Source organism: Panthera onca, chromosome A3 (assembly GCF_046562875.1).
Source record: "Panthera onca isolate mPanOnc1 chromosome A3, mPanOnc1 haplotype 2, whole genome shotgun sequence".
Classification (NCBI taxonomy): Eukaryota; Metazoa; Chordata; class Mammalia; order Carnivora; family Felidae; genus Panthera; species Panthera onca.
Window position 1 is genome coordinate 109,825,055 of NC_138341.1, and position 26,593 is coordinate 109,851,647.

Below are 26,593 nucleotides of genomic sequence, written 5' to 3' on the forward strand. Positions count from 1 at the left end.
TATAAAAATGATTGTGACTGAGATTTACACCAGAAATGCAAGATTAATTTAACATCAGAAAACAATTAATATAATAGACTGTTATGATTAAATACTCTCAGCAAATTAGGAATAAAAGAAATTTGCATATAAAATTTCTACATAAAATCCTAACATCATAATTAATAATAAAATGCTAAATGCTTTTCCTCTAAGAATGGAAGCAAAGGATGTCTGCATTCACTACTTCTTTTCAACAGTGTACTGGAGGTTCTAGCCAATTAATTCAGGAAAGAAAAATGAAATACAATCAGATTAGAAAAGAAGATATAAAGCTGTCTTTATTCACAGATGAAGTGATCATCCTGCATTTAGGGAATGCAAAGGAATAAAAAAAAAACTAATAAATGAGTTCAGTAAGGTCACAGGATATAAGATCATTATAGAGAAAATCAGTTTATTTCTATATATAAACATTGGACAACCCAAAACAAATTTAAAAAAACAATTCCATCCACAGTAGCATTAAAAAGGATAAAACACTTAGGAATAAATTTGACAAAAGAAGTGCAAGACTAATACACTGAAAACTACAAAACATATCTGAAAGAAATGAAAGACCATCTAAATGAGAGAAATTCCATGTTCATGCATTTGAAGACAATATTATTGACATGGCAGTTCTTCCCAAATTTATAGATTTAAAGCAATCTCCTTCAAAATCTCAGCTGGCTTTTTTGCAGAAATTAACAAGCTGATCCTAAATTTTATTTGTAATAACAAAGAACCAAAATAGTCAAAACAATATTGAAAAACATCAAAGTTGGAGGACTTAACACTTTTTTATTTCAAAACTTACCACAAAGTTATGGTAGTCAAGACTGTGTGAAATTGGAATAAAGAAAGACATACAGATCAATGAAGTAATTCAGAGCCCAGAAATAAATCTTTACATATTTATGGTCAACTGATTTTCTGTTAAGGTCCCAAGGCAATTCAATGGGGCAGGCGATATCTTTTCAAGAAATAGTACTGGGGCAGAAGTGCACAAGAATGTTTAGGCAGTCCTGGGTGTCGACCATGTTATGTGTGCATTAGCCATACATGTTGCCCACCAACAGTTGTATAGGACCATAGACTTGAAGGTTTTTTCATGATTCTATGAAAATAAAAGGTGAAAACCACCTTTTATTAGAGAACAACATCAGTAAAAGAAAATTCTGTGCGTATCCACATCCTTTGTATTCCCTCCTAGCTTAATGAGGGAGCCCACTGGACTAAGCTGTAGCTAGCACTTCTGTTCTCTTAGCTACTAGAGACTTGTCCATATCAGCAGATGCCTCACCATAGAAGGGGCTTGACTGCTTCATTCATGAGCACCTCAGAGTTCTTATTTTCTTGTAGAATTTGATTGGGACAAAACATGGCAAGTGAATTGTATGTTTCTTCTGTTGAAGACCTAAAAAACAATAGGAAAAAAGAAAGTGCTCCACTGAAGAAGGACTTAAAAAATGGAAAGGAACACCTATATAAAGGACATAGTGAAAATTTCTTCCATGAAATCAGTAATACAACTAAAAAAGATAACCAGGAATTCTGTTATATTAATCGGTAATGATAGAAATCAGATCAGTGGGAGTGGTGATTAACTGCAAAGGGGTACAAGGGAACTTTCTGGGTAAATGGAAGTGTTCTGTATCTTGATTAGGGTTGTAGTAACATGGGTGTATTCGTTTGTCCAGACTCTTTGACCGGTACATACAACATGGGTGCATTTTTTTAATGTAAATTAAAAATCTCATGTTTCAAAAAAAAAAAAAAAGATTTTAAAAACCCAAAATAATTGTTCTTAAGTTTTTCTTGGGCTTTTGTATTATAAGAAACAAGTATAGGATTTTTTTTAATGGTTTGTGAACCATAAATTATAAAATACAGCAGTCTGATTATTGGTGTCTGTCTATCTGAGCGTTTTTGAAGCTAAAGTAGAATACTAACTACTGGGAAGATGATGATGTGATATTGTCCAGGGAACAGGAACTGGCCTAGGAAGTATGTGGCTACCAAACACACTTCAAGAACACTACTGTAGCCTGTCTAGCTGTGGTGCATTGTGTTCAACTCAGGTCCCCTGTGGAACCATATCTCTTGTATTTTGGTGGGAAATCCCATTGCTCATAAAATACTCAGATCTTCTGTGTTTTTCTTTTTCTTTCTTTTTATAAATAACCTAATTAGATAGATGGTTTGAAATTTAGGCTGAAACTACAGATCTCAGCAACTATGAATTTCATAAGGAGGAAAAAGGTTTTCACGTGAATTAAGTCAGAAATGGCAAGTAAAATCCAGTAGCATATTGTATGTTGTTTCTCCTCACAAGGAGCAGTTCCTAAGTAACTTTTACATTTGTGATACCTCAGTAGCAAAGTATGCTTATTACTAGGATGATGAATAGTGGCTCTCTTTTTAAAGATGACATTTTAAAGGGTTATTAATACTCATACTGAAAAGATATTATGATGAAAATATTCTAAAACTAATGTGTCACTACACCAGGATTAACATCTTGGAATAATACACCCTCTACTTAGCTATTGGGCCAACATATCAATTGTAGCTAAGCAATTTCATTCATCAAAGGAAAAGGAGAAAATTCCTAAAATGTGTTCAGCATCAGCATATCCCCTGCCAACCTCACCCCTCTGGTAATAGGTTGTAAGGCCTTGCTAAGAAGGGAGAACTCCTAGGAAAGTCTCAGCAGCCAGCCAGCTCTCAGGAGCACCGAGGTAGATGTCTTTCCCCTCTAATGGCAGCGCTACCTCTCAGTCTGCATATCTGTGTACCTGTTCAAAATTCCTTAAGACTTTGTTGGTGGTGCCACCCAGTGCAAGGACTCCTGCAGGGCAGTGTTCTCAACACCACTGACACATGCTCTGCTGGCCTGTATTGATGGCTGCCTTTAGAAAGGATAAGTTTCCAGTTCCTACCACTGGGGACTGGATTGGCAGGCCCCTTGACACAAAGCTTGACAGTGTGTGCAGAGGAGCTCCCTGAGAAAGGAGTGCTTGGTTTGGTGAAATCCTCTCCAGAGACTTGATCTTTGTCAGAGCTTCTTTTATGTTCTTTTATTTAATGTCACCCCTCCTCCAGTCCCTGCCAAATGCACGCGCACGCACACACACACACACACACACACACACACACACTAAAACTTTAGTATTTGGTCATGACTCTTAGAGTTCTCAGACACTTCAGTATCTGTGGTCTCATTTTATCCTTCCAGGAATCCAATGAAGTTGGTAGCATAGGCATTACTCCATTTGAAGATGAGATAATTAAGGTATAGATGGGCCAAATGCTGACATCTAGCTACTGTTATCCTCGGAGCAACATCTGAAGTTGCTGACTATTAACCTGTCCTTTTTTCTACCACACCACTTTCTTTTTGCCTATTTCCTCTCTGTTAGCCCTTCTAGCATGGATGTTTAATCTCTTGTTTCCTAAAGTGAGAGTTCTTTTACCAAGCCCAATTTGTCTGGTGAGGGATATTTCTAAGGGATTGAAGGACATCATCAAAGTCTTGACTGTAGCAAGGGTCATCAGGTGAGGCCCTGTCAGCAATGTGGAGATTAAGGGTGAAGTTTTGTGCAGCTGTACTTTTCTTACAACTCTATAATGTATGTGCTAGATATATTTAGTAAAGTTGTCCTTAACTCTTTCCTTCCCTTCCAAGATGATCTGAGTATAGGAAAAAGGAAATTATGTATCTGAGTAAAAAAGCACTTGCAGAAAATGGCTGAAAGTTCAAAACTAAATATTAACCATTATTTATGTTTGGAAGTTCTCAGAGAAGAGTTTCCATGGGATGAAGTTGTTCTTTGTGCTGTTGACTTCCTGGTATAAGTTATTAGAAGCTGGAAATTAAAGTAATAATAAGACATTAGATTTTAGATACAGCCAGTCAATATCTCAGTAGTGTCTGCAATTTAAGTATACTCTTCTGGGAACCAAGAAAGACATTAAAAATCAGTAAACATATTTTTAATTTACCTTATATAAATAAAAGTTGAAATGCTTTGTTTGGTAGGTTTTTGTTTACTTTTGTTTTGATTTTGGCAGTAATGATTGTTATAATTCAGTTATCAATATGTGGTCTTGATAATCAAGCCTGGCAGTTGGTCTTCATTTTGACCATTTTGCAATGGATCCAAATGACAAGAAAAGTTCTAGTGAGAAGGTGTGATGAGCCACTTTATTACTGTAGCTCATCATCTAATGAAGGGGGCAGCCTCCATTCTTGGGTTTTGAACTATGTGGTGAGATCGGTATTACCAAACAAACGGACAGAAATATCCCCCTTTTTAAGGTTTAAACAATATTTGCTGTTTTCTGATTATAAGAACAAAACAAGAAAAAGATTGTAGAACATATAGGGTGAGGGCGCACTGGCTTTGGAGGTGGAGAAGCCCTGGCTCCTGTACATACTTGGTCAGTCATGACTATGTGACCAAAACTCTCTAATCTTTGGTTTCCTCATCTATAAAATGGGAGATATTATGGTACCTACCTACATAGAAGTTTTATGTGGAGATAAAATAAAGTCATTAAAATGCTCAGAACAGGGCCTGACTTAATAAAGGGAGTTAAAAAAAGAAGAAAATCAAAATGGGGGCGACTGGGTGGCTCAGTTGGGTAAGCATCCAGCTTCGGCTCAGGTCGTGATCTCGCGGTTTGTGGGTTTGAGCCCCGCGTCAGGCTCTGTGCTGACAGCTCAGAGCCTGGAGCCCGCTTCAGATTCTGTGTCTCCCTTTCTCTCTGTCCCTCCCCTATTCACACTCTGTCTCTCTGTCTCTCTCTGTCTCTCTCTCTCTCTCTCGCTCTCTCTCTCTCTCTCTCTCAAAAATAAATGAAACATTAAAAAATAAAAAAATAAATAAACCACAAGCCACCGTTAACATTTTGACATATTAGCTCTCAGGCTTTTTTCTGCCATACACGCACACATACATACCAGTGTGTACTACCCATATAGGTGTACATATATATCCTTTTTTTTAACCTTTTCCAAAATTGGGATCATTTTTTAAAATATTTTTTAATGTTTGTTTATTTTTGAGAGAGAGAGACAAAGTTGCAAGCAGGGGAGGGGAAAAGAGAGAGGGAGACACAGAATCCAAAGCAGGCTCCAGGCTCTGAGCTGTCAGCACAGAGCCCGACACAGGGCTTGAACCCACAAACTGTGTGATTATGACCTAAGCTGAAATTGGATGCTCAACCGACTGAGCCACTCAGGTGCCCCATGGGATCATGTTTAATATACAATCTATATCCTGCTTAATTTTTCCCACATATCCTTATATTTCCCTTGACATTAAAATTTACCGAAACAGATTTTTATGACCTCATAATACTGTAACATGACTTAACAAAATTATTTCATCATTACCTCCTTGTGAGATATCTAAGTTATTGCCAATATTTTACCATTATTAATGTTCCTTACTTTAAAGGTTACAAAGTTTTTAAGATCTTAAGACTTGTTCTGTTTTTGTTTTGGCGGGGTGGGGCACAGTTTGCACTTTGAGGTTGAACTTTTTCATATGTCTATTGATTCCTGGCATTACTTCAGTGAAGTACCTTTTCATGAATGAATGTAACTTGTAAAGGTGTTTTAGGTAGGATCTCAAGTTTCTAGAGTAGTGTCAAGTACATAGTAAGTACTGAATAAATATTTGTGGCATACCCACAACTATATGGTCAACTAATCCTTGACAAAGCAGGAAAGAATATCCAATGGAAAAAGTCTGTTCAACAAATGGTGTTGGGGAAACTGGACAGCAACATAGAGAAGAATGAAACTGGACCACTTTCTTACACTATACACAAAAATAAATTCAAAATGGATGAAGACTTAAATGTGAGACAGGAAACCATCAAAATCCTAGAGGAGAACACGGGCATTAACCTCTTTGACCTTGTCTAGAGCAACTTCTTACTAGACTTGTCACCGAAGGCAAGGGAAACAAAAGCAAGCATGAACTATTGGGACCTCATCAAGATAAAAAAAAGCTGCACAGTGAGGGAAGCAATCAACAAGACCAAAAAACAGCCTGTGGAATGGAAGAGGATATTTGCAAGTGGCATATCTGGTAATGGTTAGTATCCAAAATCTATAAAGAACTTACCAAACTCAATACCCAAAAAACAAATAACCCAGTTAAGAAATGGACAGAAGACATGAATAGACGCTTTTCCAAAGAAGATATCCAGATGGCTGAGACACATGAAAAAATGCCCAATAACACTCATCATCAGGGAAATATAAATCAAAACCATCATGAGGTACCACCTCACACATGTCAGAATAGCTAAAATTAACAACACAAAAAATAACAGGTGTTGGTGAGGATGCAGAGAAAGGGGAACCCTCCTGCACTGTTGGTGGGAATGCAAACTGGTGCAGCCATTCTGGAGAACACTATGGGGGTTCCTCAAGAAGCTAAAAGTAGAACTCCCCTACTATCCAGCAATTGCACTATTAGGTATTTACCCAAAGGATACAAAAATACAGATTCAAAGGGGTACATACACCCTAATGTTTATAGCAACATTATCAACAATAACCAAACTATGGAGAGAGCCCAAATGTCCATCGACTGATGAATGGATAAAGAAGAATGGATATATACATACATGTGGTATGTATATATATATACTCAGCCATCAAAAAGAATGAAATCTTACCATTTGCAATGATGTGTATTATGCTAAATGAAGTAAGTCAGTCAGAGAAAGAGAAATAACATGTTTCACTCATATGTGGAATTTAAGAAACAAAACAGATGAACTTATGGGAAGGAGCGGAGGAAGAGAAGAGAAACAAACCACAAGAGACTCTTAATGATAAAGAACAAACTATGGGTTGACAGAGGGAGGGAGGTGGGAGATGGGCTAGTTGGGTGATGTATGTAAGTGATGAATCCCTGAATTCTACTCCTGAAACCAGTATTGCACTATATATTAACTAAAATTTAAATTTAAAAGAAAGGGGGAAAAAAACCCCACAACTAGACAAGAAATTCAAAACCTTTTTAAGAGGATACTAAGAAAGTTTTCAGCCTAAAATATTTCATTGTAGTCCTTAAAACAATATTATGATGTGTTAAAGGAAGGGAAAATAACCTTATTTATAACTTTAAATTGTCACAATTTAAAATTTATCAATATTGGAAATTTAAAGTGCTATCCTCTGGTGATCACCTTTCAAATAAACTGATGATCTTTAAAAAACAAATTTTTAAAAATAAAATATATTTATAGCATGATAAATGAATGGCAAGAATATTAACTCTTTGTCTATCATATTTATTTCAAATGGGGTCAAGTCTTAAGAAAATTATTGCGTCTATATACATTCAAAGATAATGCTATCTTGGTTCTTAGTCTTTATAACCTAATTTTTTTCCTTTCTTTTCTTCCCCCCCACAGTTCATCCATGAGCTCGGATTTCCCACATTACAACTTCAGGATGCCTAATATTGGATTCCAGAATCTGCCTCTCAACATATATATTGTGGTTTTTGGCACTGCTATATTTGTCTTCATCCTTAGTTTACTCTTCTGTTGCTACTTGATTAGGTAATCAATTTTCATTCTGTGTTACTTCAGAATATATTAATCAATTATAAATCAGCTTTTTGCCCTTAGGTTAAAAAATTGTATATGTGCAATAATTAGCAAATTTTCTAAAATTAAGGTTGCTAAACATTTTAACCTTCTGTGAGTTAGTTACTAATGAATAAAACACCTTTATACAGTCTTCAATCCTATTTGTTGATGGATGTGTTTTACTCTATAGAAGAAAATTGTCCCCATTTATTTTTCTAACATATTAGCACCTGGTCCAGATACACTTACTATCTGTTCCCAAGATTTAATCTACATTCACAAAGATTTCAAGATATCTTTTCAAGGATGGTGTTGCGTCATTGTTAGCTAAAGTCATTAGGGATTAGAAAACAATGTCCAAGACAAGGTCCAAGCCTTTAAACAGGTTCTTGTGGTCTCTTAAGATTTTAAGTTCCTTTGGTCAAGTGTTCAGGTGATTGATTATCTTCATAAAACACTAAATATTCCAAAAGCTCTGCAGCACGTGTATGGAGAAGTGACAAAGGATAACACCTCACATGAAGGAGTAATGGATTTGGCCAGTAAAGATTCACAGTTGACTTACTCATAATTGTTTAAACAGACGTCTTATTCTTTTTAAGTTTTCAAAGCTGAAACTTAAAGACTGTAAAAATTAATATACTGTATTGTTCAAAGAGCTTTATGAGTAAAAGAGTAGAAAGTTGGATTTTATTAAACACCTACACCTCTAACAATTTTTAGTGCTTGTACAGAATGTGATTATGGTTACGATACGTACCCTCATCAGATGTCTTTAAGCAATAATTAATTGTTGCCACCAGTGACTACTCACTGATGGTCAAATTTGAATGAATTTAGTGTATTGTTTCCAATATTCTGATAAATAAGTCTACATTCCTACAGAAATTGAATCTTTTTTGAAGTTCTCACAAAATGTAATCACTTCTTACCTCTCATAGATATGCTGGCTACTTAGGATTTTTAGGTCTTTCTCAGAGTAATAAATAAACACTTAACTAATATAATTATAGCATTTAGGAAAAATGTTATTTGCAGAAATTTCTTTTTTCTAACATTTTTTTAATAATAGTTTGATAAATGTTATGTAAATATTTGGCTTTTTTTTTTTGAATGAAGGAATTAGCCATAGCAAAAACAGGACCTCATAACCTTAAAATATGATTATCTTTGGGGAGGATGGCAGAGGACTGCTGATTTTTTGTTGTTGTTATTTCTTTTCTCAGATCTACTAAATTTTTTGGTTTCGCTATAAATAGTGGTTTTAACTAAGAAATTTGTGAATTTAATATTTGAAACCAAATTATATTTTAAAAGATAAAATAATATAACAAAAAAAAATTTTTTTTTTAATTTTAACATTTATTTATTTTTGAGACAGAGAGAGACAGAGCATGAACAGGGGAGGGGCAGAGAGAGAGGGAGACACAGAATCTGAAACAGGCTCCAGGCTCTGAGCTGTCAGCACAGAGCCTGACACGGGGCTCGAACTCACGGACCGTGAGATCATGACCTGAGCCGAAGTCGGATGCTTAACCGACCGAGCCACCCGGGCGCCCCACAAAAGATTTTTTAAAGATTCATTAATGAAGGAGTTTTATATATGTAAAATATTCTAAAATATTCAAGCTAGCTCATAGTATAGTTTTTATTACTATGTCTAAGAATTAAGCCTTTAACCTTGTTTTAAGAAAAACACTAATATACCAATTGTGATTCTGGGTAAGTTTTTTGAGAAATCAATTGTGAAACACCATTTTACTTCATTGTATTCCTTTGAATAATCAAGCAAATAGGTAGAGAAAGGGAAAAAAATGATAACGGTTGTCTTCATATATTACCATTGTACTTCATTTTATCCTTTCTGTATCTTTTTTATTATTTATCTAACAAAGCAAATAAGTGGGGATCTGCTATACTAAAATAAAATTATCTTGTCTAATTAGAGAAACCAATCTTTTAGAAATGTTCAAACATTTCTAAACTTCATTTACAAGTCAGTGGTACCATTTTGAAAATTAAATCATGATGCAAGGAGCTTTTCCTTTCTGATGAACCTAGTGTTAGTTTTAACCTTTCATATATTAAATTTGGATTTAACAAGTCATTTGCAGTTAATCTGGAGATTTATGGATTCAGCTCCTTTAAAATGATCAAAGCTGGGGCGTCTTAAGTGGCTCAGTCAGTTGAGCATCCGACTTCAGCTTAGGTCATGATCCCACAGTTTCTGGGTTTGAGTCCCACATTGGTCTCAGTGCTGATAACCCAGAGCCTGCTTTGGATTCTGTGGCTCCCTCTCTGTCTGCCCCTCCCCCATTCATTCTCATTCTCAGGCCATTCATATTCTCTCTCTCTCTCAAAAATAAACACTTAAAAATAAGAAAAAATTGAAAACTAAAGTTATAGGGGGGATTTTGAGTTATCTAACAAAAATTTTAAGGTCTTAAACCAAGATAATGACAGTAGAGCTACATAGGGTGTTATGGATGGTTGTGAGTAATATTTGGGTGGTGAAAATAAACAGAATTTGGTGACCAGATATTAATGATGGACAAGAAAAGATGTGCTCAGAATTGTTCCTGGACTTCTGGTTTAGGCAGCTGGGAAGATAGCAGTCCCTTTATAGAGCTAAACAGGCAAGTTTGGGGTGGAAAGATGATAGATTCCATTTTAGACATGGGATGACAGTTTTTTTGTGTAACAGTCAAAATATTTAGTACACAGTTGGATATATAGGTCTAAAGCTTATAAGAAATCTGTCTAGAAAAAGGGAGTCATGTAATAATAGGTAGAAGCTGAGGCCAGGAGGGTCCCCTAGAAAGAATGTGTATAGAGAAATAAAATGGATCCAGGACAAAATCCTAGGAAAACACTGATATTTAAGAGGATCCCATAGAAGAGACTAGAAGGGGATAGAAGAAGATAGGAAGAAAAATCATAGGACAGGAACCCCACAAGTAGCATTTCAGTGGATTAAGTCAGTTATGTCAAAAGTTCCCATTACATTTGACAATTAAGCTTGCGTCTATAATTTTAGTTAGAAAAGTTTCAGTAGCATGGATACAGGGGTGATGAAAGGTGGACTGTAATGGGGCAAGGCCTGACCAGCAGGTGAAAATGAATACAAGAAATATGACCTCCTCTTTGAAGAATCTTGGCTGAGAAAAGACTAGGTTGGGGTAGGGTAGGTGTGCAGTTTGCTATAGAATCAAGGAAGTATTTTGGTGTTTGTCTTAAGAGATTCAGGCATATTAATAAATACAGTATAATATAAATAGTATTAAGGAGAGTGAGCTAGTTGTGAAGGATTTGTGAGAAGGAATGAACCATAGAGGTGAGAGGAGACACACTTAAAAGTTATAGTGGTATTAGTTCTTTTTTTTTTTTTTTTAAGTTTATTTAAGTAATCTCTACATCCAATGTGGGGCTAGAACTCACGACCCTGAGATCAAGAGTTGCATAACTCTTCCAAGTGAGCCAGCCAAGCATCCCTATACTGCTATTAGTTTTAAGTAGGAGAATACCTTTTTAAGACAGAGATGAAAGTAACTGGAGAACAATATACACGTACAGATCTTCCTCAACTTACAGTGGGGTTACATCCCAGTAAACCCAATGTAAGTTGAGAATATCATAATCAAAAATGCATTTAATACACCTAACCCACTAGGGGCACCTGGGTGGCTCAGTTAAGCATGCAACTTTGGCCAGCTCAGGTCATGATCTCATCCCATGATTTGTGGATTCGAGCCCCATGTCCAGCTCTGCATTGACGGCTCAGAGCCTGGAGCCTGCTTTGGATTCTGTGTCTCCCTCTCTCTCTGCCCCTGCCCTGCTCGCGCTCTCTCTGACTCGAAAATAAATAAACATTAAATCCAGTTCTGAAGGCTAGAAGTTTGAAATCAAGGTGTCAGCAGGTCCATGCTTCCTCCAAAGGCTCTAAGAGAGGATCTTTCCTTGCCTCTGCTAGTTCCTGGTAGTTACCAGAAATCCTTGATGTTCTTTGGCTTGTAGCTGTATCATTTCAGTCTGTCTCTATCTTTACCTGGCCTTCTTCCCTGTGTTTCTGTATGTTCTCTCTTCTCTTCTAAGGACACCAGTTGTATTGGATTTAGGGTCTACCCTAATCCCAATATGACTTCATTTTAACTAAATAATCTACAAAGACTCTATTTCCAAATAGGGCTACATTCTGAGGCTCCAGCAGACATGAATTTTTTACACTGTTCAACCTAGTATACAAGAACAGGCAAATAGACCAGTGGAACAGAATAGAAACTCTAGAAACAGACCCACATATTGGGTCTGTCTTCCAACAGATATGCCACTGAAATGCAAAAGGGAAAATAGGGACTTTTCAATAAATGAGTCAAATGAAAATCTGCATGTGGATAAAAAGAATCTTAACCCCTACTCACATCATATATATAAAGACTAATTTCAGATGGATTGTAAGTAATTTCAAATGGATACCTAAATGTGATAGGTAAAATAACACATTGTTTTCACAGTACACACAAGAGAATATCTTCATGATCTAGGGGTAGACAGAGATTTCTTTAACCGGACACAAAAAGAACTGACATTATTGGGGAGAGTTTATAAATTAGACTTAATTTAAATTAAAAGCTTCTGTTCATCAAAAGATACACCCATCAAGAGAGTGAAAATGCAAGCCACAGAGTAGGAGATAATTGCAGTACATAGACCCAACAGAGTATATCTAATATATGTATGTATACATATATATATTAGATATATTAGATATCTAATATATATATAATATATGTAAAGAAAAATTGATAAGAAAAAGGTAACTCATTTTTTAAAGACCCAAATAGGTATTTTTTAAAGGAAGATATACAAATGGACAATAAGCATATAAAAGGGTTCTTAACATCATTTGGGAAATGCAAATTAAAACTGAAATGAGATACCACTGAATAGGCCTATCAGATTGGCTAAATTTTTTTTTAATGTTTATTTTTAAGAGGGAGACAGAGCACAAATGGGGAAGAGGCAGAGAGAGAGAGGGAGGCACAGAATCTAAAACAGGCTCCAGGCTTTGAGCTGTCAGCACAGGGCCCAACACAGGGCTCGAACCCACGAACCATGAGATCAAGACCTGACCAAAGTCTGATGCTTAACCGACGGAGCCCTGGGCTTTAGTCCAGCTAAAAAAATTTTTAATCAACCCTACCAAGTAGTGGCAAAAATGTAAAACAGCTAGAGCTCTCATGCATTACATCTAGGAGTAGAAATTGGTATAAGCATTTTGACTAGCAATTCTACTCCTACGTATATACTCAACAGAATTGAGTCTATATGTCTGCTAAAAGACATGTAGAAGAATTTGTATAGCAGCTTTATAATAGCCCCAAACTGGAAGTAACCTAAATATTCATCAACAGTGGAATGGATAGTCTTATATTCACACAGTGGAGCACTATATGTCAGTCAGAAAGATTTACTGCAATATGGATGAATTTCACAAGTATTTGTTAGCTGAAAGCCAACATAAAAAGTGTACCAAATGATCCATTTATGTGAAGCTCAAAACAAGCACAGTTAATCTGTAATGGTAGAAATCAAGATAGTGGGTACCTCTTAGGAGTAGATACTGATTGGGACGAGTCATTTCAAGGGTCCTGGAAATGTTCTATATCTTGATCTGGGTGATAGTTACAGCAGTGTATAAATACATATATTTTAACATATTTAACTGTATTCTTAAAGTTTTTGTACATTATTAGATGGATGTTATACTTAATTTTTTTAATTAAGAAAAATGTAATATATTAAATATTACTGAAACCAGTGGACTATCACCAATATAAATTGAGGCTTGTTCATTAAAATATTTGTTGTGTTAAGATTTTGTTTTAATGAGATTTCACTTGAGTTAATATTTTGATAATATTTTATGGTTATTGTCATAACATGGTAACAGGTCATGTGGGTATTTTTCAGGATAAAGGTTTTGGATTTTAAACAATAAATGATATAAATTAATATCAAAAATCTGTTTAAGATTTTTATCAAATTGTTACATTGGAAACCTCAATATCACATTACTCATATTCTGTCTTTTAGGCTAAGACATCAAGCACACAAAGAATTTTATGCCTACAAACAGGTGAGAAATTTACTTCAGATTGGCTTTGATCTTTATGTTTTTTGTTTTGTTTTTTTGGTTGTTTTTTGTTTGTTTTGTTTTGTTGCCAAAAAATGAGAATTTAGGTTTCCACTCATATTTTAATCTGGGGCTGAATTTACTTGCGTTCATTTTAGCATTTCACTTGCCAGTTTGTAATACAAAATAGGTCAACTTCTTTAAGTATTTTCTTTAAGTATTATTTGAAGTTATAGAAAGTTCAGATGATATAATAATATAACAGGGAGGTTTAGCCAACATTTTGCTAAAGGGAGATGCTGTGGTTTATAATCCTTAAAGCTATGGTTAATCTAGTGGCATTCAGAGATTCCATGAAATGAATTTTTTTTTTTTCACCTCTTCCAGTAGAAGACACCAGTTCCTCAGAGGGGACCAGTTGTATTATAGTGATCTCATCTCCTCCCCCTTTCTATTAATGTCACACCACCAGAAATCCAAATACTTGGGTCATTATTGTTAACCCCTAGCCCTTTGTACTATCATCCTTTTACTGATTTGTTTTTTAAGGTAATAAACTTAGCTTTTCTTGACGGCCAAGTAAAATTTGTTTTTTCTTCCATGTGTCATCCATTAACATTTTACTCCAAACAGTGGGTCTAGGTGTTCCTTAATTTTGTTTTGGTCAAAAGTATGAAATTATTTTTGTTGTCCTTAGTTTTTTGCTTTCTGTTGTTTAGATTTTGTTTGCTTTTTTTTTTTTTTTTTTTTTTTTTTTTTTTTTTTAGTTGTTTTGTTGGGTTTTGTTGTTGGTTTTTTTTGAAGGGTTGTGGGGCAAGCTTTAGCTTATTTGGGCCTTTAACTTTTTTTTTTTTTTTTTTTTTTTTTTAATTTTTTTTTTTTTAACGTTTATTTATTTTTGAGACAGAGAGAGACAGAGCATGAACGGGGGAGGGTCAGAGAGAAGGAGACACAGAATCTCAAACAGGCTCCAGGCTCTAAGCTGTCAGCACAGAGCCCGACGTGGGGCTCGAACTCACAGACTGTGAGATCATGACCTGAGCCGAAGCCGGCCGCTCAACCAACTGAGGCACCCAGGCGCCCCTGGGCCTTTAACCTTTAACTGACACTGACACTACAGGACCATGTCACTGTTTTAGGATTACGTATCTTTTTTTATACATCTTTTGTTCGTGTCTTTTTGAAACCTGAGCTCCTTGTCAAGTTCCTTAGATGTATACACTGATGTTCATAGGTAACCCCACGCTCTTTCCCATAGGTCTCATGTGGGATTTATACACAGAGTTGAATGTTTTAGTTTTTCTAAATGAATGAATCCTGTTGTCTCAACATTATCGTAAACTTGACAGCCTATAAGATTTGTATGTAAGCTAAGTAGAAAGTAAAATTGGCCTTGATGGTTATTCAAGAAGTGAAATTGACTGATAGAATTAATACAGTAAGAAGACAGAAAGTAAAATGGTCTTTAAAATCTACTGAGTTGGAAATTTAGTACATCCCTGTGTAGCCGGATGGTAGCTTTTGATTTCTGATAATGTAATATGCCCTGAAAACCACTTTTGGTTCAGGAATATAAGATACTCAAAATTGGGAGATTTTCTCCAAATTTCACTTGCCTGTTTTTTCACTTTAAGATGGCATGTAGTTCTAATAAGCTGTTTATTCTCAGAAACTTTCTTTTTAAATAATAATCCATCCTCGTATCACTTGGCATTTTTTTTTAACTGGTATCCAGTCACCACAGAGTCAGGTTAGGGACTGGATGAATTTTAAGTTCATTTACATAACTCTGGGTAGAGCTAAAATTTCCTGGGGATAGTAATGCAAAATAATAAGCAAAACTTCTAAAATTAAGATTGACCTTATTTTTTAATCTTTTATATATTAGTGATCGTTCACTTCCCATCAGCCAATACTGTGTTTTACTGAACCATGAGAGTCGACCTCATTTATTTTCCTCCTAGGTTAGCACTTAGTCCAGATGAGAATGTATTAATGTCTTTTCCTAAAAGTTAATCTATACCCAAAGGGATTTAAAATTGCTTTTTGGGAGAACATTGCATCATTGCTCAAGTTGAAAAAATGTTGCTGGGGCACCTGGCTGGCTCAGTTGGTTAAGCATCTGACTTCAGCTCAGGTCATGATCTCACGGTTCATGAGTTTGAGCCCTGTGTTGGGCTCTGTGCTGACAGCTCAGAGCCTGGAGCCCATTTCAGATTCTGTGTCTCCCTCACTAGCTGCCCCTCCCCCGTTTGTGGTCTATCTCTCTCTCCTTCAAAAATAAACATTAAAAAAATTTTTTTTTCAAAGAAAGAATGTTGCTAAAAAAATGTTCTGTCTCAAGCTATAAAAGAGATTTTCTCTAATATTGAATAAGAGGGGAAATGAGTAACATATACAATAGAAAAATATGTGTGAGTATAATGAGATATTTTTTAATTACACATTTAAATGAGTATGACATACTTTTATGTCTTACAGGTTATATTAAAAGAGAAAGTAAAAGAACTGAATTTACATGAGGTAAGTTGCCTATAAATATTTAATCTTTTTTTCAAGTTTATTAATTTATTTTGAGAGAGAGAGAGAGAGAATGACTGGGGAAGGGGCAGAGAGGGAGGGAGAGAGAGAATCCCAAGCAGGCTCCATGCTGTTAGTGCTGAGCTAGACGTGGGGCTTGATCCCACAAACCATGAGATCATGGCCTGAACTGAAATCAAGAGTCGATCACCAACTGAGCCAGGCCCCCTGTTAAGCGTTTTAATCTTTTCTTGAGCTATTATCTAATAGAAGTGATATGCTTAACTATCTTTATTTTAAGAAGTTAAAAAAATTAGGCTTATTTTTATCAGCCCTTAATAGGATAATTGAAAGTGAGGTCACATAAAAATCAATTGTGAGAAGACATAAGAGAGTAATGTAACTCGGGTGCCTAGGTGGCTCAGTCAGTTAAGTGTCTGACTTCAGCTCAGGTCATGATCTCCCTATTCGTGGGTTCACACCCTGCATCAGGCTCTGTGCTGACAGCTCAGAGCCTGGAGCCTGCATTGGATTCTGTGTCTCCCTCTCTCTCTGCCCCTCCCTGCTCACACTCTATCCCTCAAAAATGAATAAACGTTAAAAGCAATTTTTTTTAAAAAGAGTAATACAACTCATATTTTTAATAGAAATGGTGCTGATGTAAGATTTCATAGTAATAGGGATGCTGCATGTTGTCCCTGATATGAGTAGTAGATAGATACAAATTTGTTTTTCTACTCAAGATGAGTTTGCACTACTTTCACTCTTAAAAATATTCCTAGTAGTTCCTTCATATCAATGGCACAAAAGAGACAATGATTACTTCTTGGGGGTGGGGATTTGGGGAGATGAGGCAAGGGGATAGAATAGAGAAGAACATAAGGGAAGATATGATTCCTTGGGATTGTCTAGTGATGAGGTTGCATGGTTGGCTCCCAGGTGTTCACAATTTTACTGTGCTTTGTAATGTAAATCAAAAGTATGTGTGTATCCTGCTGTACACTTTCATACACATTGTCTATGAGAATTTTTTTTAATGTTCATTTATTTTGAGAGGGACAGCACGAGCAGGGGAGGGGCAGAGAGAGAGGGAGAGAGAATCCCAAGCAGGCTCTGCACCGTCAGCACAGAGCCCGATGTGGGGCTCAATCTCAGGGACTGTGAGATCATGACCTGCGCTGAAATCAAGAGTCGGATGCTTAACCGACTGAACCACAAAGGCGCCCCAGAATTCTTTTTCATTTTACTCTTTGTGTCATCTCTGACTACAATCGTTCAGTAGAACCCAGTGATTTTATTTTTAATTTTAGGACCCTTTTCTCTTCCTTTCTGAGTTCTTTAATTTATTTGTAAAGCAAGGAGTTGGAAAGCTGCAAATTATAATATCTGTGTTTTATATAATCTCATTGTGGGGCAGCTACATTGCCAGTCTCTTCAAAAAGAGTTAATTTGTGAAATTATTTCAATAATAATAAAACAATGATTTCTGTTATCGTCAAACACTTTGAAAATTTCTACTGCACCTTTGCTATTTCTGCATATTTTTTTTCCTTTTTTTTTTAATTTATTTAAATTCAAGTTAGTTAACATATAGTGTAGCATTGGTTTCAGAAGTAGAACCCAATGATTCATCACTTACATATAACACCCAGTGCTTATTCCATCAAGTGCCCTCCTTAGTACCCACCACCCATTTAGCCCATCATCCCGCCCATCTTCCCTCCAGCAACCCTCAGTTTGTTTTCTGTATTTAAGAGTCTATTGTGGTTTGCCTCCCTCTCTGTTTTTTTGGGGTTTTTTTGTTTTTTTTTTTTTAATGTTTTTATTTATTTTTGAGACAGAGAGAGACAGAGCATGAGCAGGGGAGGAGCAGAGAGAGAGGGAGACACAGAATCCGAAGCAGGCTCCAGGCTCAGAGCTGTCAGCACAGAGCCCGACACAGGGCTCGAACTCACAGACTGTGAGATCATGACCTGAGCCGAAGTCAGACACCCAACCGACTGAGCCACCCAGGTGCCCCTCCCTCTCTGTTTTATCTTATTTTTCCTTGCCTTCCCCTATGTGCATCTGCTTTGTTTCTCAAGTTCCACATGAGTGAAATCATATGATATTGGTCTTTCCTAAATGACTTAATTCATTTAGCATAATACCCTCCAGTTCCATCCACATTGTTGGAGATGGTAAGATTTCATTCTTTTCAATTGCCAAGTAATATTCCATTATACATGTATGTGTGTGTATGTATACACACACACACACACCAGTTGGGGTACATGTGCCCCTTCGAATCAGCATTTTTATATCCTTTGGATAAATACCTAGTAGTACAATTGCTAGATCATAGTTCTATTTTTAGCTTCTTGAGGAACCTCCCTACTGTTCTCCAGAGTGGCTGTGCCAGTTTGCATTCCCACCAACAGTGCAAGAGAGTTCCTTTCTCTGCATCCTCGCCAACACCTTTTGTTTCCTGAGTTGTTAACTTTAGCCATTCTGGCAGGTGTGAGGTGGTATCTCATTGTGGTTTTGATTTGTATTTCCCTGATGATGAGTGATGTTGAGCATCTTTTCGTGTGTCTGTCAGCCATCTAGATGTCTTCTTTGGAAAAGTATCTATTCATGCCTTCTGCCCATCTCTTCACTGGATTACTTGTTTTTTGAGTATTGAGTTTGGTAAGTTCTTTATAGATTTTGTATACTAACCCTTTATCCAATATGTCATTTGCAGGTATCTTCTCCCATTCCACTGGAATGGAATCACCTTTTAGTTTTGTTGACTGATTCCTTTGCTGTGCAGAGCTTTTTATCTTGATGAAGTCCCAATAGTTCATCTGCATTTTTTTAACAAAGAGTTGCTGTGTTATAGCATTTTAGATCTAACCTTGGAATAAACCCAAGCATCAATTTCTGTTTGATTTTTAAATTTTCCCAAAATTAACATAAAGTAATAGAGGATGATCTCTTTTCTATTTGGGGTCTCTTTGATGACCATAAATGGAAAAATTAAATTCTGACATACATTACCCATATTGAATAACCAGGTTCCTCAGGAACGAAGTCTTCCTTATTGGTTTTGACCCATTAGTTTATAATGGATCTTTTATCTTGAATGAGTACACTGTGTTGGTTGCATCATTATGTATCAGAGTTAGTATTTCACTTGCACTCACCAATTCCAATTTTGCTAAATTGGACTAAGCTGCTGATCCCCTCTCCCTGTTATTTGAAACTGTAGCTAGGAAAACCTAACCTTGCTCTATATATAGCTTGTTTCCAGAGGCAATCATGTATTTTTTGCAGTTCATTTGGTTTTTTCCAGTTGCATTTCTTGGTGATGAAACTATTTTGTCAGACTTTTATGTGTGTGTGCATTCCTGTAGCCTAATTATACAGTGATGACATAGCTTTGTCCCATGTAAGCACATGGAATTTTGATATGGATACTGTTATTAGTGAATAATTAGAATCGTGAAAAATCAAAGACAAGCTAAATGTCCTTCAGTGGTGTAGTGAATAAATAAAACATGATATACTACCAAAGATTATCTACCAAGAGAGGGGGGGAAGGAAGAGAAACCTGATCTAGTGATTCATACAGTGAGGTACTATAAAAGCAGACAAAATTAAGGACTGAGCTCTATCTGTAAATATGTCAATTGGGATAGATCTCTAATGGGATCTGAAAACAAGTTATAAAGTGATATAAATGTTTATATCACATATGTAAACTAAAATAAACACCATATTGTTCATGGATTTATGTGCATACTGCAAGGTGTTTTACTGGGTTTGAGAAGGACACATGATCACGTGGGACATGGAGAGAAGAGAAAAAAGATTAGGGGAAGTTGGTCAAAGGGATGTTAGTTTAAAAAAAAAATTTTTTTTTAGTGTTTGTTTATTTTGAGGGAGAGAGAGACAGAGTGCGAGCAGGGGAGGGGCAGAGAGAGAGGGAGACACAGAATCCGAAAAAGGTTCCAGGCTCCAAGCTGTCAGCACAGAGCCTGACGCAGGGCTCTAACCCACGAACCGCGAGATCATAACCTGAGCCAAAGTCGGATGCTTGACCGACTGAGCCACCCAGGCGCCCCAAAAGTAATGTTAGTTTTATATGTAATGGTCTTAAAGAAGGAAAATAATACATTACTTTTACAGTAATTTTAGAGTTATCGAATACGTAAAACATGTCAGACACTTACTAAACTACAGAGACACAAAGGAGCGTAAAATACTAATTTCTGCCCTTAGGCAGTTAACAATCTGGTAGAGAAGACTGTAAACAAGCAAGTCACACTGGGGTGTGCAAAAGGGTGCTGTGTGTTATCTGGGACATATACTGAGAAGTTCTTAAGGGGTCTGATATTGCATAATCACATAGCTACTTCTTGGCTTTTGCTCCCCTAAGGGAGCCTTCCTGGGACCTTACCAACTCAGATGCCCAGACACCACCCCTGCCCCCTCCAGCTTATTAGTTAGCTCTACATCTATGACTGTATCATTTTTGTTTAATTTTTTCTACCAGTATAGGGGTCAAGCAACACTTACACTGAGTGAAGCTAAGGAGGTACTATATACATATTCAAAACATAATATATTATCCTTCTACAAAGAAAAATATCCTCTTAATACCCATAGTCTTCCCTGTTTTTATTTCTCCATCTTTTAATAGAGAAACAGATACAGAGAAGGAGATCTCTAAGAGAAACAACAGAACAGTCATGTAAGTGGAGTCCTAAATGACCTCTAATGTCAAGAAAAACATTTTCTTGACATCTAGTGTCGAGAAAAACAGAAAGGTGCTATGGAATCTGTGACATACTGGGGAATGCAGGTCCTGTTAAAGGAGTTGCTAGCACTCAGCTCTAGCTAATTGTTGTCATGGCCACTTGTTGCCAGATCTGGGTTTCTTCAAGAAAAGCTGGAGAATCTTGGCATTAGTTTATGATCTGCTCCCTATTTGCATTTAGTCTTTGTTCACCACAGTGTCCCCAACTCTAGTTTTTGTTGAGTAGTTGCTTTCTCCATTAAATCTCCTTTGTCAGAAATCAAATGGCCATATTTTGTGACTGTCTTTCTCAGTTCTCCATTCTGTTCCATTGATTTATGCACCCATTCCCTCACCAACACCACAGCTTTATAATAAGTCAAAATAAGACAATAGGATTCCTCCAACTTTATTCTTCTTTTCCAAAACTGTTTTAGCTAGTCTAGTTCCTTGCTCTTTCATTTAAATTGTGGCATCAGCTAGTCTATATCTACGAAAAAGAAGAAAAAGTCCTCCTGGGATTTTGATTAGGATTGCATCGAATCTGTAAGTCAGGGGAAAATTGGCATCTTTACCATGTTGAGTCTTACGATCTAAAAACACATTATGTCTTTCCATGTATGTATATACTGCTTTATATAAAGCTCTGTTTTTAGTGCTTATTATACATTTAGGATTTTTATGTCTTCTTGGTGAATTGATCCCTCTGTCAAGACATAATATCCCTCTTCATCTCTGGCAGTTTTCTTTGCTTTGGAATCTTTGTGTGATATTAGTACAGCACCTCTAGCTTTCTTTTGATTAATGTTTCCATGGCCTGTATTTTTCCATCCTTTTATTTTCAGTCTACCCATAGAATTATATTTGAAGTGAGTTTTCTTATAGATAGCATAAAGTTGGGTCATGATGGTTTTTTTTTTAATCTACTCTGCCAATCTTTGTTTTAATTGGTGTGTTTAGACCATTTACATTCAAGGCAGTTATTGATGTTTGTAATTGGGTCTACCATTTTATTACCTGTCTTCTGTTTTTCCCTCTTTCATTCTCGTTTCCCTTTTACTGCCACCTTTGGATTATTTGCAGACTTTTAGTAATCCATTTTTAATATCTTTTGTGATTTTAGCTTTATCTTTTTTGTGTAATATTTTAGAGAATTACAAAATAAATACACCTGGAACTATTTTTTTAGCACTTCAGTTGGAACGTAGAAACGTTCCACCATGTAGATAGACCCTTTTACCTTTTTCCACTTATGCAGTTGCTATCATATTACATCTATATACATTGAAAATCCATCTGACAGTGTTATATTTTTTACTCATAACTGTCAAATATATTTTAAAGGATTCTGGAAAGGAAAAATAGTCATAAATATTCAGATATTTACCATTTCTGTTGCTCTTCATTCCTAATATTCCAAGTTTCTTTTATTAATGTGTGTGTGTGTGTGTGTGTGTGTGTATATATATATATATATATATATATATATATATATATATAGTCCATGTGTGTGCATATGCTGAGGGGAGGGGCAGAGAGAAAGGAGAGAGAGAATCCCAATCAGGTTCCATCCCATCGGTACAGAGCCTGAACCCATGAACTGTGAGACTGTGACCTGAGCCAAAATCAAGAGTTGGACGCTTAACTGATTGAGCCACCCAGATGCCCCTTCAAGTTTCCTTCTTCTTCTTCTTTTTTTTAATGTTTATTTAATTTTGAGAGAGAAAGAGAGAGAAAGAGCAGGGGAGCGGCAGAGAGAGAGAGAATCCCAAGCACTCTCCATGCTGTCAGCACAGAACCTGATGCAGGACTCAAGCTCATAAACTGTGAGATCACGACCTGAGCCGAAATCAAGAGTCGGACACTTAACCAACTGAGCCAGCCAGGTGCCCCTTCAAGTTTCCTTTTTTTTTTTTTCTGGGTCATACTTTCTTTTTCTTTTTTTTTCTTTTCTTTTTTTTTTTTTTGCACTTTTTTTTTTTTTTTTTTTTTAATTTACATCCAAATTAGTTAGCATATAGTACAACAATGATTTCAGGAGTAGATGCCTTAGTGCTCCTTACCCATTTAGCCCATCCCCCCTCCCACAACCCTTCCAGTAACCCTCAGTTTGTTCTCCATATTTATGAGTCTCTTCTGTTTTGTCCCCCTCCCGGTTTTTATATTATTTTTGTTTCCCTTCCCTTATGTTCATCTGTTTTGTCTCTTAAAGTCCTCATATGAGTGAAGTCATTTGATTTTTGTCTTTCTCTGACTAATTTCACTTAGCATAATACCCTCCAGTTCCATCCACGTCATTGCAAATGGTAAGATTTCATTCTTTTTGATTGCCGAGTAATACTCCATTGTATATATATACCACATTGTCTTTATCCATTCATCCATTGATGGACATTTGGGCTCTTTCCGTACTTTGGCTATTGTTGATAGTGCTGCTATAAACATGGGGGTGCATGTGTCCCTTTGAAACAGCATACCTGTATCCTGTGGATAAACGCCTAATAGTGCAATTGCTGGGTCATAGGGTAGTTCTATTTTTAATTTTTTGAGGAACCTCCATACTGTTTTCCAGAGTGGCTGCACCAGCTTGCATTACCATCAGGTTTCCTTCTTAATGTCATTTTCCTTCTATCTGATGAACTTCCTCTAGCATTTCTTTTCGAGCAAATCTGCTGGTTCTGAATTCTACTAGTTTGCCTTCATCTGAGAATGTCTTTATTTCATTTTCATTCCTGAAGGAAGGGCGTAGAACTCTAGGTTGACACTTCTTTTCTTTCAGCACTTTTAAAATGTGCCACTTCCAATGAGAAAGAATGAAATATGGCCCTTTGTAGCAACATGGATGGAACTGGAGAGTGTTATGCTAAGTGAAATAAGCCATACAGAGAAAGACAGATACCATATGCTTTCATTCTTATGTGGATCCTGAGAAACTTAACAGAAACCCATGGGGGAGGGGAAGGAAAAAAAAAAAAAGAGGTTAGAGTGGAAGAGAGCCAAAGCATAAGAGACTCTTAAAAACTGAGAACAAACTGAGGGTTGATGGGGGGTGGGAGGGAGGGGGGGTGGGTGATGGGTATTGAGGAGGGCACCTTTTGGGATGAGCACTGGGTGTTGTATGGAAACCAGTTTGACAATAAACTTCATATATTGAAAAAATAAATAAATAAAAATAAAATGTGCCACTTCTTCTGGCCTTCACCATTACCAATGAGAAATTCAGTCATTCAAGTCATTGATCCTCTATCAGTGTCTTTTTTCTCCAACTGCTTTCAAAGGTTTTTTTTGTCCTTAGTTTTCAATAACTTAATTATGATATATCTGAGCATAGATTTCTTTGGATTTATCCTGTTTGTGGTTTACTCAGCTTCATAAATATGTAGGTTTGACTTTAACCAAGGCTGATTTTCAGCCATTATTCAGATTTTGTTGTTGCATTGCATTTTTTGGGGGGTTGGGGGAAGAGAGAGAGGGAGAGAGCTCATGCATGAGTGAGGAAAGAACAGAGAGAGATAGAGAGAGAGAAAGGGAGAATCTTAAGCAGGCTCCACGCCCAGCATGGGGCCTGAAGAGGGGCATGACCTCACGACCATGAGATCATGACCTGGAGCTGAAATCAAGAGTCAGATGCTTAACTGACTGAACCATCCATGTGCCCCCACACTGCACTCTTTCTGTCCTGCCACCCCACCAGAGAAGGCCTCATCTACCTGCTGTGCTTATATGGGTCAATCAGAATATGCATAGTTTTGTAGAACCCTGAGTCCACATCCACAATACAGTGGTAGAGCCATCCATGTAGCTTCCAAGTTTGAATAAATTCAGGCCCAACCCCCCTTCCATCAGGTATTGCCTGTACATACAAAAGGGAAAGGACACCCTGCTTCCCTCTGCATCTCGGCACCAGCTGGGAACCTAGCTGCACAAGGACTAGAAAGAGCCATCGGTTTTCTCAGGTCAGGCAGAGGAGTAATGTGGCAGGTACACTGTAGCCCTGCTCTGCCCTGCTTTCCATAAGAAGAGACTACAGAAAGGTTGGACCCATTGGAGTTGCCCCCTATGTAAAGTAAAAAATATCTTTTCCTTCTTCTCCTCACCTCCCCATAGGCTCATCCCCTTCCCTTTGCTCCATTGAGGAGGTGGCTCTGGCAGTGCAAGTTTTACCACATCCTTGTCTTATATAGAAAGAGATTTAAACCCATTCAGTCTTTCTAGGACTATTGATCCATCTTCTTACATATCACATTCTCGAATTTTACTTTTAAAAATATACAAATATTTGGAGCCCAACTGAGGTTTGTCCAAGGTTTGTTAAAATTGCAAAAATAGTTAAAAACAAACAACAACAAAAATCCAAAGCGTGTCTAAAGAACTGAAAGTATGTAGGACCCTAGAGATTGAGTGGGTATAGTCCCTCCCTTCCGTTAGAGAACACTGGCCCCGTAGGAGAGAAGGTCACAAATCAATGAGGCATGTACAGCAGTGGGCCAAGGATATGAACATATGAGGGCCATGGAAGGGACTGTCCACTGTACTTCATTTGGAACCAGAAAGCTGGACCTTTCCTGAATGGCAGAACCATCTGTAGGTTGCTTTCATAGTTCCCAAAGATTCCAACCTTAAATGACACCTCTGAACTAGAAATGCTGCCTCTGGAATCAGTGTACAAGGTGGCAAGATTACCAACATGTCTGTTACTTCATATAATTATCTTAAGAGCAAGGTAACTCACATTTTTAAAAACTCAGATAAGATAGGTATTATTCCTTATTTTGCATTTGTAGAAATTGAGATTTAAGAAAGTTGAGTAGAATGGGTATATTATCCAGCTTCTGAGCATAGGGAAAGAGTGTGACCCTAGCCTTTCCCATGGTGATAACCTCCCCCAACCAGAAAATGCCCTCACACAGAAGCTCCTCCATTCCCTCTCCAGAAGAGGAGAAGAGGAAACGCAAGAAGAAGCATCTAGTGCAGAGCCCCAGTTCCTACTTCATGAATGTGAAATGCCCAGGTTGCTGTAAAATCACCACCACCTTTGACCATGCACAAATAGTAATTTTGTGCGTTAGCTATTTCACTCTCCTCTGCCAACCTACACAAAGAAAAGTAAGACTTAACAGAAGGATGCTCCTTCAGATAAAAGCAGCACTAAAAGCACCCTGAATCAAGACGAGTGGGAAACCATCCCAATAAACACATTTTGGATACAAAAAAAAAAAAAAATAGTGTGGCCCTAGGTGTTGAGTCTGGAGTCATCACATGCTGTCCCAACTGCCCCCACAGACTTGAAGCTTCTGCTGTTCCCCAACCTGCAAAAAAATTACTTTGGAGCTACTTGACTCAGCTTCCTTCTGCTTTCTGCAGGTGCCATCAGTTAAGAACTTTTCTACTTTTAACATGTAAAACAAGCAAACTCAAGTATTTATAGACTAACCAGTCAGTAAATGTGTCTTCCTATCCCAGCTTCTGGCAGGGCTAACATTATCATAGTCCATTCTTTGACTTCAAAAAATGAAGAGTGATGAGGAACTCTT

At 36.9% G+C, this 26,593-nt stretch overlaps 1 protein-coding gene across 4 annotated transcripts in view; it reads left to right on the forward strand.

Moving 5' to 3' along the window:
• The window catches only part of RNF24 (ring finger protein 24), a 78,669-nt gene that overhangs the window by 39,760 nt on the left and 12,316 nt on the right, over positions 1 to 26,593 (forward strand). For 2 of the 4 annotated variants that reach the window (XM_078444238.2, XM_078444239.2), the window contains 4 exons: positions 5,960 to 6,131; positions 7,465 to 7,614; positions 13,738 to 13,780; positions 16,259 to 16,300. In XM_078444238.2, coding sequence (XP_078300364.1) covers positions 7,472 to 7,614; positions 13,738 to 13,780; positions 16,259 to 16,300 — 228 coding nt within the window. In that variant the 5' untranslated portion in view covers positions 5,960 to 6,131; positions 7,465 to 7,471. The remainder of the gene's footprint in view (positions 1 to 5,959; positions 6,132 to 7,464; positions 7,615 to 13,737; positions 13,781 to 16,258; positions 16,301 to 26,593) is intronic. The other 2 variants (XM_060613395.3, XM_060613388.3) reach the window with 1 other exon arrangement.